Source organism: Orycteropus afer, unplaced genomic scaffold, assembly GCF_000298275.1.
Source record: "Orycteropus afer afer isolate SDZICR_OR568_19922 unplaced genomic scaffold, OryAfe1.0 scaffold00058, whole genome shotgun sequence".
NCBI lineage: Eukaryota > Metazoa > Chordata > Mammalia > Tubulidentata > Orycteropodidae > Orycteropus > Orycteropus afer.
In genome coordinates this window covers 10,639,084-10,654,380 of record NW_006921645.1, presented here as the reverse complement: position 1 = coordinate 10,654,380, position 15,297 = coordinate 10,639,084, and the positions used below count along the sequence as shown (strand labels likewise).

General features: G+C 36.9%; 1 protein-coding gene across 1 annotated transcript in view; it reads right to left on the bottom strand.

The window, feature by feature from the left end:
• Positions 1-15,297, bottom strand: part of UBXN2A (UBX domain protein 2A) — a 100,029-nt gene that overhangs the window by 8,465 nt on the left and 76,267 nt on the right. The window contains exons 3-4 of the mRNA XM_007939291.1: positions 7,452-7,558; positions 4,912-5,049 (exon numbers count right to left, since the gene is read on the bottom strand). Coding sequence (XP_007937482.1) covers positions 4,912-5,049; positions 7,452-7,558 — 245 coding nt within the window. The remainder of the gene's footprint in view (positions 1-4,911; positions 5,050-7,451; positions 7,559-15,297) is intronic.

Genomic DNA, 15,297 nt, shown 5'->3' with positions numbered 1-15,297 from the left:
CCCATGTCATTTTAGTTTTGTGTATTTCACTGTACCTAAATTATATTTCAATAAAATGCATTAAATTTTTTTAAAAATTTATGTTAAGTATACAGGTATACCTCAAAAATACTGTAGATTTTGTTCCAGACCACTGCAATAAAGTGAATTAAAGCAAGTCACATGACATTTTTGCTTTCTTAGTACATATAAAACTTATGTTGATACTATACTGTAGGTTATTAAATGTGGAAGAGTATTATGGAAAAGTTTGAAATATTGTGAGAATTACCAAAATGTGACACCGATGGTGGAATCTACTGTGATACGCATGTAAGCACATGCTACCGGAAAATGGTGCCAATAGACCTGTTTGACGCAGGGTTGCCACAAACCTTCAATTTGTGAAACCATGTAGAATCTTAGAAGCACAATAAAGATGAAGTGAGTAAAATGAAGCATACCTGCTTAATCATCAACTAATAACAACTGAAACAGTTTTAGGAAGCCCTGTAACTCATAAATTTGTGTGCTGTAATCCAGCACACAAAGTAAAACTGAGAAATGTAAATAGAATACTGTAAATACAAAATATAGATGAAAAGAGATCTATTAAAAAGCAGAAGAGAAATTTTATCCTACATCTAGTGTAACAATACAGAGAGCTAAAGTTTTTTTTAATGTTACTGTGTGCCAAGTAAATGCAGGTTAAGTGCTTTATAGCCATGTATCTTACTAAATATTTACAACCTAATGAAGAAAGTTCAGTGTTACCCGTTTGAGGCTTAGAGATGTAGGTAACTTGCTCAAAGGTCACAAAGATGGTAAGTGATGGCCTGGAAACCCAGGCAGTCTGAGTATAAAGCCAAACCCCAAAACCAAACCCAGTGCAATCAAGTTGATTCCAATTCACATCAATTCTGTAGGACAGAGTAGAACTGTCCTATACGGTTTTCAAAGCTGTAAGCCTTTATGGAATCAGACTGCCTCATCTTTCTCCCATGGAGTGGCTGGTAGGTTTGAACTGCCAATCTTTTGGGTAGCATTCAAATGCTTTAACTACTGTACTGCTAGAGCTCCTGATTCTGGAGCAACACCGCCTAATAGAGTTTTGTGACATGACAGAAAGGTACTATATTCACACTGTCACAAAACACATGTGGCTGCTGAACCCTTGAAATATGGCTAGTGTGAATGTGGAACTGAATTTTTAATTTAATTAAATTTAAATGTAAATACTTCTTGTGGTTAGTTCCTGCCACACAATGGTGTATGTAGTTCTAGAACTTGTGCTCTCAGCAGCACACTAAACTGCCTCCTGTATATGATACAGAATAAAATGAGACAAATCATAGATTTATGCCATATTCCTTCTTAAAATTCTTCAATTAAATCTCACTGCTTAGCAACTCATTGTTGTTAGCTGCCATTGAGTCAGTTTAGACTCATGGCAGCCCTATGTCAACAGAAAAAAACACTGCCCAGTCCTGTGCTATCCTCACAATCTATGCTGTGCTTCAGGCTATCATTGCAGCCACTATGTCAATCCATCTTGTGGACAGTCTTCCCCTTTTTCATTGACCCTCTACTTTACCAAGCATGATATCCCTCTCCAGGGAATGATCCCTTCTGACAACATGACCAAAGTTGGTGAGACCAAGTCTGGCCATTCTCGCTGCCAAGGAGCATTCCAGCTGCACTTCTTCTGAGACAGATTTGTTTTTTCTTCTGGCTGTTTTTGTTGTTATGTGCCCTCGAGTCAGACCTGACTCACAGTGACCCCTCCTTGGGTTCCTGAGGTGGTATCATTACAGAAGTAGATTGCCCAACCTTCCTTCTGAGGAGTGGCTGGTGGGTTTGAACCGCCAGCCTTCTGGTGAGCAGTCAAGTGTTTTAGGCACTATGCTACCAGAGCTTCTGACAGTCCATGGTATAGTCAATATTTTTTGCTAATAGCACAATTCAAATGAATCAATTCTTCTGTGGCCTTATTCACTGTGCAGCTTTCATATGCATATGAGCTACTGAAAATACCACTGCTTAGGTCAGATGAACCTTAGCCTTTAAAGTGACATCTTTAATCTTTAACACTTTAAAGAGGTCTTTTGCAGATTTGCCTACATGCAATACACTGTTTGACTTCTTTCCATGGGCACTGACTGTGGATTCAACTAAAATGAAATCTTTGACAACTTCAATCTTTTCTTCAGTTATGTTGTTGCTTACTGGTCCAACTGTGAGGAGTTTTGTTGTCTTTATGTTGAGGTATAATTCATACTGAAGGCTGCAGTCTTATCTTTATCATTAAGTGCTCCAAGTGTTTTTCACTTTCAGTGAGCAAGGTTGTGTCACCTGCATATCACAGGTTAATTAGTCTTCCTTCACTCGTAATGCTGTGCTCTTATTCATACTGTATAGCTTCTCAGATTATTTGCTCAGCATACAGACTGATTAAGTATGGTGAAAGGATACAACCATGACTCCCACTTTTCCTGATTTTAAACCTCATAGTATCTCCTTGTTCTGTTCAAGCAACTGCCTCTTGGTGTATGTCAAGTTTCTTGAGAGCACAATTAAGTGTCCTTGAATTCCCATTCTTTGCAATGTGATCTATAATTTGTTAGGATCCACATAGTTGAATGTCTCTTCATAGGCAATAAAACACAGCTAAACATCTTTCCAATATTTTTTGCTTTCAGCCATCAGCAATGATATTTCTGGTTTTACACCCTCTTGTGAATGCAGCTTAAATTGCTGGCAGTTACTTCCCTGTCAATATAGTGCTGCAGCCATTTTCGAATTATCTTCAGCAAAATTTTACCCAAGTGACATTAATGATACTGTTTAGCAATTTCTGCATTCTGTTGGATCACTCTTCTTTGGAATGGGCACAAATAGGCATCTCTTCCAGTCAGTTGGCCAGGTAGCTGTCTTCCAAATTTCTCAGCATAAATGAGTAAGCACCTCCAGTGCTACTACAGAGTCACTGTACCAAAAAAAAATAGGTTGATGTTTGTGGTGGTTATGTTTTTGTGTCAATTTGGCTAGGTATGGTTGAGTGTCTGGGCAGCTGGATGTAGTATTCCCCATGATGAGACTGGGAGTCAACTCCTTGGTGGAATCTACTGTGAGCAGCTGAGTAGCTGCCTTTGGGTATGTGGTCTGCTTCCTGTATATAAGCAGCAGCTTTGGGAATGGTCTCTAGCCTATGGCACGCTTGGACCTGCATGCAGCTATGTCATTGCTCAGCAGCCTGCTATGCTCTGCTGACCTTGGGACTTACAATGGACTTAAATTAATGGCCTGCTTGGTAACATCAGGACTGTGCCTTTTTACTTGTCAACCTTGGGTCTTCTCAGCCTCAGCAGCCAGCAGCTATCTGAGTGAAGAAACACCTCTAGCTCCAGTGGGCCAGGAGGAGGAGGCAGAGCTGACCCCAAGGTTGAGGGGCTTTCACCCAGGCCCTAGAGCCTGGCACTTTGAACTTGGACTTAAAGCCTCCAAATTCTAAGAACAAACTCCTATTTGTTAAGGCCATCCCATTGATGGTGTATTTCTGTCAGAATGGCACTAAGTAACCGGAACAATGTTCGACTAATGCAGGAGGTGGCATATGATCAAGAACCAAGAATTGAAGAAAGAAGTCCAAGCTGCACTGAAGGAATTGGCAAAAAACAAGGCTCCAGGAATTGATGAAATACCCACTGAGATGTTTCAATAGTTCTATTTTATACATAACTTTAATTCAGTTCTTTAAAGATGGCACTACTATAACTCTCTCTCTCTCACACACACACACACACACACACACACAAACGGCATCTGGTACACTAAACATATACAAGGAATATGTCCAAGTATACGGTGGTTATTTTTATTGCCAATTATAATAAAATGGGTGATATAAAGGAAGAAACATGTTCTAAGAGTATGTTTTCAGGTTCTCCTCTGCTTTTTACTAGCTATGTGAGTTGTCTAAATCACTGAACCCTTCTGAGTTGTCTCCTCAGTAATAACATAAAAATATTAATATTAGTTATGTCTACCTCACATAATGATTGTAAAAATCTAAAGAAATACATATTTAAAACTGTAAGCTTGTAAAGTGCTATACATATATATTATTAGTATTATTTGAATAGCGTTTTACAGAATAGATGCTTTTTATAGGGTTGATTAAGTCAATGGACTTTATTTTTATCTATTTCCCAGGTGAAAATTTCTGAAAGAAATTATAAATCCATTACAGAGATTATAAGTACAAAGATCATAAAGTTTATAAGACTGGGTTACAAAGGAAAAGAAAAGAAACAAAGTATTATTTTATCATTTTGAAAGTCATGTCCAGATATTTTTGTACATATGAATATGCATGTACTTTACCAATCTAATCTCTTTGCACATTCTATCATAGGCATAATTAGATATGGTGCAGACTGTAAAATGTGAAAGTAATGAACAGAATTTGATACCAATACTAACCTTATCAGACACATTTCCATTTTTATTACATCAAAATTCAGATATTGATCATAGAACAGTGTTGGAGGCACTGGTAACTAGAAAATAGAACCCTAATATTAAAAATCTAGGATATATACTTAGTAAAATTATTGATAAAGTTTAAATGGTAGATGTTAAGGGCAAGAAAATGATTTATTCATCCAATTCTGCCTATGTCCTCAGTAAGAAAGGCTGCCACAATTGATAAAACCAAAAGCCTCCATGATTTTATAGTGTAATGCTAGCATACAGTAATTTACACTAAGCTAATAAGACTCAGTAGTACTCATAAAAGTTAACATAAAGAATCTCATTTCTAATGGAGAAATTCTAAGTTCTACATGTGTGATCTACACGGATAAAATAATGATGGGTTGAACAGTATTCAAGCCTGTATTTACAGAAAACACAAATCATGACCCTACTCACCTTCCCAACCTGTGACCCTGTCCTGAGAAGGGCTGGAATACAGGCTTTGTTGACATACATACTTCATTTTTCTTATCTTCAACTTTAACATCCACCTCTTCTTTATCAAAAATCTCCTGTAATTCTACAGGTAATTCCCTTGAAAGGAAAAGAAACAAAATGATAAAAATAAAGCCTCCTTCAGGTCTGGAATTGAACCCACACCTGTGGCTTGCAGCCAAACAAAAGACAGGCATATGAGTTGAACATTTACCTGAGGTAGATACACTCCTTGGAGAGAACAATCATGGGAGAAAGAAGGGTTATTTATGCACAGGGAGACAGCTCAGGGGGCAGGAGTACATGGAGGGATGGACCCAGGGAAGAGGTAACTACGGGGAGGAAGTGGGAGGGGAGCTGTTGCATTGTGGAAAACTGTGGTCAATGTCATGAGACAAAGTATATGTGAATCGCTGTATGGAAAGTGAATTTGCTCTGTAAACTTTCACCAAAATCACAAATAAATAAATAAAGCTCCCAAAATGCAAAAGGAAGAACTGAATAATATACAGAAATAAGAGGCACATAATAGTCCCTACAATGAAAGAATTAAATATATTTAAAGGTAATAATCATCAGCCACTCCTTGGGACAAAGATTGGGCAATCTAATTCTGTAGAGAAACGCCCTCAGAAACCCAAGGAGGGGTCGCTATGAGTCGGGTCCAACTCAACGGCACATAACAACAACAAAGGTAATGATAATATGATTAAATAATATGAACAATAATATGAACAAAAGCCCAGAATAACAGAGTAATTTTTCAGACCATAAACTTCATGTACAGCATAGGTTTTCCAGCAGTATAAAATCTGTAAAATTCTTGATGACTCAAAAACCAAACTTGCTGCCATAGAGTGGATTTCAACTCAAAGCGACCCCCATTGGGTTTCCAAGGCTGTAAATCTTAAAGGAAGCAGACTGCCTCATTCTTCCACCGCGGAGCAGCTGGTAGGTTTGAACCCAACATCTTGGTTAGCAGCCAAATGCCTTACCCACTATACCACCAAAGCTCCTTATTTGATGACTATAAACTGCTAAATTTAAACCACTTGATCATTTTTATAGGTGCCTACACAGGACTGAAAAATGCCACAAAAAAATTAGTCTCTCATTTTAGTTATGAATGAAAAGAGATTTATTCTGGAAACGACAAAGGTAAATTAACAAACATCAGAATTTAAAAAAAAAATTCACATTTCATCTTCCTTCTAGAGAAGTTAAAGTAATATAGTTAGGACTTGACCTCCATCCTGTGCTTTGTCTAGTGTAGCACAGATGACTCTCTTTTGAACAATGTAAGCTCCCAGTGCGCAGGGACTACGTCTGCTTTGCTCACAAACATATTCCAGCCTCACGTAGTGTGTGGTACATAGCAGGTCTCAGGCAAAGATGTGTGGAATATTATGGTCTTCTGAAGGTAATGTCTTTTCTAATGATTGAAGAGTTTAGAATATTATAGAATATAATTAATATATCTAAGCAATGAACTTGCATGGGGATATTAGAAACTTTAACAAATCTCATGAGGTAATCAACCTTTTTCTGGTAACAGAAATAATACAAATTCATTTAGTATATACTTACAGTTTATGTACCCTTCTAAGTACATTATCTCAGACTATGAACAGAAAATGCCACAACAAAATTCACCAAAATGTTAACTGCAGTTACTTCTTAGTGGTGAAATTATAGGTTTTTAAAGTTTTTAAAATTTTCTAGACAAAGATTATGTTACTCTTAGTTCTCTAGTGCTGCTATAACAGAAATACCACATATTGATGGCTTTAACAAACAGGAATTTATTCTTTTACAATTTGTTGTTGTTGTTGTTGCTTTCTAGTCGGCTCCTACTCACAACAACCCTATGTACAACAGAACAAAACACTGCCCGGTGCTGCTCCATCCTCACTATCCTTGCTACACTTGAGCCCATTTTTGTAGCCACTCTGTCAGTCCATCTTGTTGAGGGCCTTCCCCTTCTTTGTTGACCCTCCATTTTACCAAGCACGATATCCTTCTTCAGGGAATGGTCCCTTCTGACAACATGACCAAAGGAGGTGACATAAAGTCTGGTCCTTTTTGCCTCCAAGGAGCATTCTGGCTGCACTTTGTCCAGGACAGATTTGTTCATTCTTCTGACAGTCCATGGTATTTCCAGCATTCTTCACCAACATCACAATTCAAAAGCATCAACTCTTTCTTGGTCTTCCCAAGAAGACACTTGGAAACATGTATGCTCTATTCCATCTCAGAGGACATCTGAGATAAAACCTTCTGTTCAGAACTGTCTTAACATTTTAGGAAGCTAGAAGTCCGAATTCAGAGTGCTAGCTCTAGGGGCTGGGGAAGGTCTCTTGACTTTTGTTCCAGGCCCAATGGAGCTAGAGGCTTCTGACTCATACAGCTACTGGCTGCTGAGGCTGCTGAATCCAAAATTGGCAGGTAAAATGGCACAATCCCAGGCCTAAAATATGCTTCTATTTACAAAGATTACTTACCCCTTTTTGATGGAGTTCAGAAACTGCTGACTTGCACCATCAGAGTAACTTCTGAAATCATCATTAACTGTGAATCCATTTTTCCATAATTTTATACTTACATCTACCTGCAAAACAATAAGAAACAAAATTCACCATGCTAATATAATGTAGAAGGAGCTCTGGTGCTGTAGTGTCTAAGGCATATGACTGCTAACCAGGATGGTGGTTCAAAGCCACCTGCTACTCCTTGGAAGGAAAATTGGGCAGTTTACTTCCGTAAAGATTTACCACCTCAGAAACCCAAAGGGAGTCACTATGAGTCAGAATCGACTTGATGGCAGTGAGTTTGGAATACAATGTAGTAAAGCAAAACTCTTAAAAAATTTCTCAGTATGTATTCCATATATCATTCTTTAGAGCAAACTTCAAACATAAAGTTTATATATATAATACGGTTCACCATGTACTAGTATTTTAAAATAAATCATTAACAGTTTTCTTTAAGGAAACTCACTTGGAAACATGTTCTGTGCCATCTTAGAAGACAACTGAGATAAAGCCTTCTGTTCCGAACTGACTTCACAACAATTAGGAAAGGTCTTCGTTTCAAATGGCTATAGAAGTTAAGAATAGTGGACTGGGGCAGAGGAAAGGGATACAGGAAAGGGACTATGACAAATTAATTAACTGCTATTCCTTCATTCCTTCAAATATTAAATACCAGTGTTAGGCTGTTACCATAATATTGCATCTGTCAATGTCTTGTTCAGGTCTTAAGAACAGTATTTATTTACTAATTCAACAAAAGCAGCAAGGCAAGTCACTGTAGGAACCTAGAAAGGCCCAGGAATACAGCAGAATGCAGGGATGCTTCAGGCACAAAACAGAATTGACTGAAAAACTCTGAAATAGAATCTTAAAAAAAAAAAAAGGAGATACCAGATTCTTAAGGTCCCCATTGTCTCTAATATTCTTTTATTCATACTACAAACATTTACTGAGTGTTTAATTTAAAACAGACACACCACTAAGGTGCTAGGGAAAATAAACGTAGTAATCGCATAATGCATATATGCAATAATGTATAAGCTGTTATGATAATGAGATGGCATGTATATTGCTATTATTGTTGTTAGGGGCCCTAGGTTTCCTTCCTTTTTTAAAAAAATTTTATTGTGATTTGGGTGGAAGTTCACAAAGCAAATTCATTTTCCATACAGCAGTTCATACATATTTTGTTTCATGACATTGACTGCTATTCCCCACAATGTAACTGCTGTATTCCCACTTCCTCCCTGTAGTTATCTCTTCCCTGTGTTCTTTCCTATGCACTCACTTTTGGTACATCCGCCCTTCCCTTCACCCAAATCAATACTTGTCTCTACCTATCTAGCACTGTTCCCTCCTTTTCCCTCCCCTCCCTGGCAACCAACAAAGAAAGGTTCTTCCCATATACAAACCTTTCCTTACTTTTTACAATAGTGAACTAATACAGTATTTGTCCTTCTGTGATTGACTTATTACACTCAGCATATCCACGCTCATCCATTTCGCAGATTCTACGTTATTCTTTAGTGCAGCATACTATTCCACAAGTGTGTGTATGTACTATAGTTTGGTTATCCATTCTTCTGTTGATGGGCACTTATGCTGTTTCCATGTCTTGGCTATTGTGAATAGTGCTGCAATAAACATGGGTGTGCACATATCTGTTCTTGTCCTGCCTCTCACTTCTTTAGGATATATACATAGTAATGGGATTGCTGGATCAAATGGTATTTCTAATCCCAACTTTTTAAGGAACTGACATACTGATTTCCACATTGGTTGTATCATTTTACTGTCCCACCAGCAGTGTATGAGAGTCCCAATCTCACCACATCCTCATGAGCATTAGTTATTTTCTGTCTTGTTAAAATTTGCTATTAGTGCTCAGGTGAGATGGTATGTCATTGTTGTTTTGATTTGCATCTCTCTAATGGCTATGATTGTGAACATTTCTTCTTGTGTTTGTTGGCTGCCTGAACATCCTCATTGGTGAAGTGTCTATTCGTGTCTTCTGCCAATTTACTAATTGGATTGTTAATCTTTTTATTGAGGTATTTGGACTTTTTTATAAGATAAGTCCCTTGTCAGGTATGTCATTGCTAAACATTTTTTCCCAATCTGTAGGTTCTCTTTTGACTCTTTTGGAGAAGTCTTTGGAAGCACAAAGAAATTTAATCTTTAGAAGGTCTGATTCATCCAATTTCTCTTCTGCTGTCTGTGCATCTTGGGTGATGCTTGATAGTCTATTTATGCCATAAATTAGGGTCCCTAAATTTGCCCGTATTTTTGCCTTGAAGAACTTTATAGTTTTAAGGTTCACATTTAAGTCTTTGATGCACCTGGAGTTAGTTTTTCTGTATGGTGTGAGGTATGGATCTTGTTTCATTTTTCTGCAAATGGATAACCAGTTTTGCCTACACCATTTGTTAAAGATACTATCTCTTCCCCATTTAATAGATTTTGGCCCTTTGCGAAAGATCAGCTGACCATAAGTTGATGGATCTATAGAAGTTCTCGACTCTATTCCACTGATCCATGTGTCTATCATTATACAGATATCAAGCTATTTTGACTACCGTGGCTATCTAGTAGGTTTTGAGATCTGGGAGTGTGAGACCTCCTACTTTGTTGTTCTTCAATAGTGCTTTGTTTAACTAAGGTCTCTTTCCTTTCAATATAAAATTTGTGATTTTTTTTCCACATCCTTAAAGAATGTTGATAGGATCTAGATTGGGATTACATTGAATGTGTAGATTGCTTTGGGTAGAATTGACACTTTCACAATGTTCAATCTTCCTATCCAAGAACATGGTATGTTCTTCCATTTACGTACATCTCTTATGGTTTTTGAAGTAGTGTTTTGTAGTTTTCTTTGTACAGGTCTTTTGTGTCCCTGGCAAGATTTATTCCCAAGTATTTTATTTTTTTGGTAGCTATTGTAAATGGTACTGATTTCCTTATTTCCTTTTCAGCAATCTCTTTGCTGGTGTAGAGGAATTCAACTGATTTTTTATGTTGATCTTGTATCCTGCCACTATCCTCAACCTCTTAATTAGTTCCAGTAGTTTTTTCCCTGAGTCTCTCGAGTTTTTTTATGTATAGAATCATATCATTAGCCAATAGGAATAGTTTTACTTCTTCCTTATAAATTTGGATCCCTTTGATTTCCCTTTGTTGCCTATTGCTCTGGCTAGAACTTCCAATACAATGCTGAATAAAAGTGGTGATAGAGGGTATCCTTATCTGGATCCCATTTGCAAGGGGAATGGTTTCACTCTCTCCGTTGAGAATAATACTGGCTGTTGGTTTTGCATATATGCCCTTTATTATGCTGAGGAATTTCCCTTCTATTCCTATTTTGCTGAGAGGTTTTTTTTTTTTTTTTTTTTAATCAGGAATGGGTGTTAGATTTTATCAAACGCCTTTTCTGCATTGAGTGATATGATCACATGGCTCTTTTCCTTTATTTTACTTATGTGACGGATTATGTTGATTATTTCTCTAATGTCGAACCATCCTTGACACCTGGTATGAGCCCCACTTGGTCATGATGTATTATTTTTTCAATATGTTGTTCGAGTCTACTGGCCAGGATTTTGTTGAAGATTTTTGCATCTATATTCATGAAAGATACTGGTCTGTAGTTTTCCTTTTTAGTGATGTCTTTGCCCAGTGTTGGTATCAACGTTATGTTTGCTTCATAAAATGAATTTGGGAAGATTCTATCCTTTTCTATGTTCTGGAATAGTTTGAGTAGGATTGGAGTCAGTTCTTCTCTGAACGCTTGGTAGAATTCTCTAGTGAAACTGTCTGGGCCAAAACCTTTTTTTTTGTTGGTAATTTTTTTTTTTATGACTTGTTCAATTTCTTCTTTTGTTATGGGTCTGTTCAAAATTTTCACCTCAGTCTATGTCAGTTTAGGTAAGTAGTATGTTTCTAAAAATCTGTCCATTTCTTCTAGATTTTAAATTTGTTGGACTACAGTTCTTGATAGTTTTCTGATATTACCCTTTTTATTTCAGTTGGTTCTGTTTTGACATTGCCCAATTAGTTTCTTACTTCTGTTATTTGTATTCTTTCTCTCTCTTCTTAAGTTTGCTTGTGGTTTGCCAATTTTATTAATCTTTTAAAATAACTAACTTCTATTCTTGTTGATTTTTCCTATTGTCTATTTTCTGTTTCATTTATTTCTGCTACAATCTTTATCATTTCTTTTGTGCTGGTGACTATAAGCTATTTTTGCTGCTCTAGTTGTTGGAGATATTGGGGTAAGATGTTGATTTTAGCTCTTCTTTTTTGATGTGTGCATTTTTTTTTTTTGCTGTTAATTGCCTTCTGATCACTGCTTTTGCTGTGTCCCAAAGATTCTGGTATGTTATGTTTTCATTCTCATTTGATTCATGGAATTTTTTTAATTTCATTTTTTATTTCTTCTATTACCCACTTGTTCTTAAAGTGGGTGTTACTTGATTTCCATGGGTTTGCTCTTTTTCCGTTGATCTTCCTATTACTGATTTCTATTTGTAGCACTGTGATCTGAGAAGATGCTTTGCAATATTTCAATGCTCTTCAATTTAGTGAGGCTTGCTTTGTGGCCGAACATATGGTTTACCCTGGAGAATATTGCATGTGCACTGGGAAAGAATGTATATTGTTCTGTTGTTGAGTGAAGAGCTCTGTAGATGTCTACAAGGTCAGGTTGGTGGATTGTATTATTTAGTTTTTTGCATCTTTGATGAGTTTCTTTCCAGTTCTATCATTGTTTGAAAATGGTACATTAAAGTCTCCTACTGTTATGTGGAGTCATCTATTTGTAATTTCAATTCTGTCAAAGTCTAAGGCTCTTTCATTGGGTGCACAGATATTTATTATGGTTATCTCCTCTTGTTCAATTGATCCTTTAATCATTATATAATGTCCTTCCTTGTCTCTTATCACGGTTTGTTTTAAAGTCAATTTTATCAGAAATTAATATTGCCACTCCTGTTCTTTTTTGATTGCCATTTCCTTAATATATCTTTTTTCAATATTTGATTTCTGGTCTATTTTTGTCTTTGTCTCTAAGGTGTATCTCTTGTAGACAGTATATTGATGGGTTATGCTTTCATATCCAGTCTGCAACTCTCCCTCTCTTAAGTGGTTCATTTAATCCTTGACATTCAGTGTAATTATTGACAAGTATGAACTTGTTGCTGTCATTTTGTTATGTGTTTTTTCGTGGTGCTGCTGGTTTCTTTGTTCTATTTTCTGTGCTGAGCTCATTTTGTTTAGGAATTGTATTATCACTTCCTCCATTGCTATTGTTTTATATTTGCTAAATATTTGTGCTGGTCCTCTTTTTTTATTGTGCTGCAAAGGTTTATCATTTTTCTTTGAGGTTACCCTGTGATTTATAATTTTCTTCCCAAGTTTAGAACAGACTGTTCTATCTTGCAATTGTCTTGACTTCCTTGCTGTTTGGAAGTACTGTAACTACACTATTTTTTCCCCCTCTTTTTGGTTTGTAGTTGTCCTCATTTGCCAATTGATGTCTCTGGTTCCCTGTTTACAGTCTTGTAAGCTTATTTTGCTTTGGTAATTCCATAACTGGGTTGGTTTCTGGATTATATCATCACGTGTGTTAATGGTTGCTGTTTGCTGTTGTTGGTTCTCTGTCCAGAGGACTCCTTTTAGTATCTCTTGTAAGACAGGTCTAGTTTTAACGAATTCCCTTAATTTCTGCTTATCTGGAAATGTCCTAATTTCACCATCATATTTGAGGGACAATTTTGCTGGGTATAATTCTTGGTTGGAAATTTTGTTCTTTCAGGGTTTTATATATATCGCCCCACTGCCTTCTCATCTACATGGTTGAGAAATCAGAGTTTAGTCTTATTGATTGCCCTTTGTAGGTAACTACTCATTTTTCTTGTGCTGCTTTCAGGATTCTTTCTCTGTCTTTGGTTTTGTGAATGTGATGATATGTCTTAGTGATTTTCTTTTGGGGTCTATCCTGCTTGATGTTCACTGAACTTCTGGAATGGATATATTCTTGTCTTTCATCATATCAGGGAAATTCTCTTCCAAGAAATCTTCCACAATATTCTTTGTGGTTTTGTCTCTTCCTATTCTGGAATTCCTATTATATATAGGTTATTCCTCTTACAGTATCCCACATGAATCTTAGGCTTTCTTCTTTTTGTTTTGATCTTTATTCTGATTGATCTCCTACCAAAGCAGTATTGAGGCATTTGTCTTCAATCTCAGTAATTCCATCTTCCATTGATTCGAATCTACTCCTTTGTCCATTCAATGTACTATCTATTTCTGAAATTTTTGTTTTAATCTTCTGAATTTCTATCTGTAGATTTTGTACCATTTCTGATTTATCATTTATTTTATCATTTTGTCCCTGTATTGTCTTCCCAAACTTTCTACTGTTTTGTCAGTGTTTTCCTTGATCTGTTTCTCAATCTGTTGAAGGTGCCTAAATATAATTCTTCTGAATTTCTTATCAGGGAGTTCCAAAGCTGCTTCTTCCACAGGTATGTTTTCTGGGTCTATATCCTGTCCCTTGTTCTACTACTTTATCTTGCTTCTTTGTGTGGACTGTGATGGTCTGCTGTCTCTGAGACATTGTGACATCATTGTACTTATGTTTGGCAAATGTGTTTTGATGTGATTTACCTAAGATTTTTTTTCTCATTGTTTTGATATATCTGAGTAAGTAGGGTACTGTACTCCTCTATTTGCTAGTTGGCAGCATTTAGGCACTCATCTCATCTTCTGGTAGGTGTGATAGAAAATGAGAGTGGGTGAATAGATCTCTGTTAGTTGTTTGTGAAGAGCAGTTAAGGGTGAGCTGGGCTCATACTGGCTGTCATCTATCATTGGCCATTTGGTGCAGAAGCAAGTGGTGACCCTCACTCAGTAGGTGGGGGCTGCAGGAGGTGCTGGTATGGTTGGGACATATGAGCACAGTTGCTGTCTCTCACTCAAACAAAACCAACAATAATAATAATTAAAAACACACAGGGCTAATCACCATCCCCCAAAAAAAAGGAAAGGCAAGAAATATTTAAAGAAGTAATTTAGAAAGACAAAAAAATATATATATAAATAGAAAAAGAGGAAGGAAAACAACCCCACAATATCTGCAAAGGGAGGATAAGAGAAAAATGGTAGAGTAAAATAATAATAAACAAAAAAATGAAAAAAATGCAAAAGAAAAATAATCAATGGGAAGAACCAAAAGGAAAAAGGTGGGAACCAGGAAATGATAAGAGAAAAAAAGCCAAAAATTAGAACCCGGGAAGGGAAAAAGAGAGAATAAAAATTAAAAGGAAGGAAAAAAAGAATAATTTAAAAACAAACAAACAAAAATCTGTGAGTGCAAGGCAGGGCATCTAGGCTCCATCAAAGAACACTGACTGGGATGGAATTCCTGTGGTCCAGAAGGTGGTTGGAGGTGGAGGAAGGGCACACCTCCATTCACCAAGAGGGTATGGGGTGTAAGAATAACAAAGGGAATATCACACCTTTCCAGTTGTTAGCCTCCAGTGTTGTTGCCCATGCTGTCCTTGGCTAGCAGAGCCTATTTTCATGTTGCTGGGATCTGAACACTGCTGATTTAAATATCCAAAATGGATGCATCGCTTATAAATATTCAAAATGGCTGTGCCCTCTGGACAGCTGAAGGTCCACAGCTCAGTTTGTCTCCTTCTTTGCTGTTTCCCTTTTTAGCCATCAGCCACCAGTGCAGTTGTCCACACAGTCCTTGGTCGAGTTTTAGGTTACTACCCAGGTCCTTACTCACTGATCTGCACTGAACACGTTT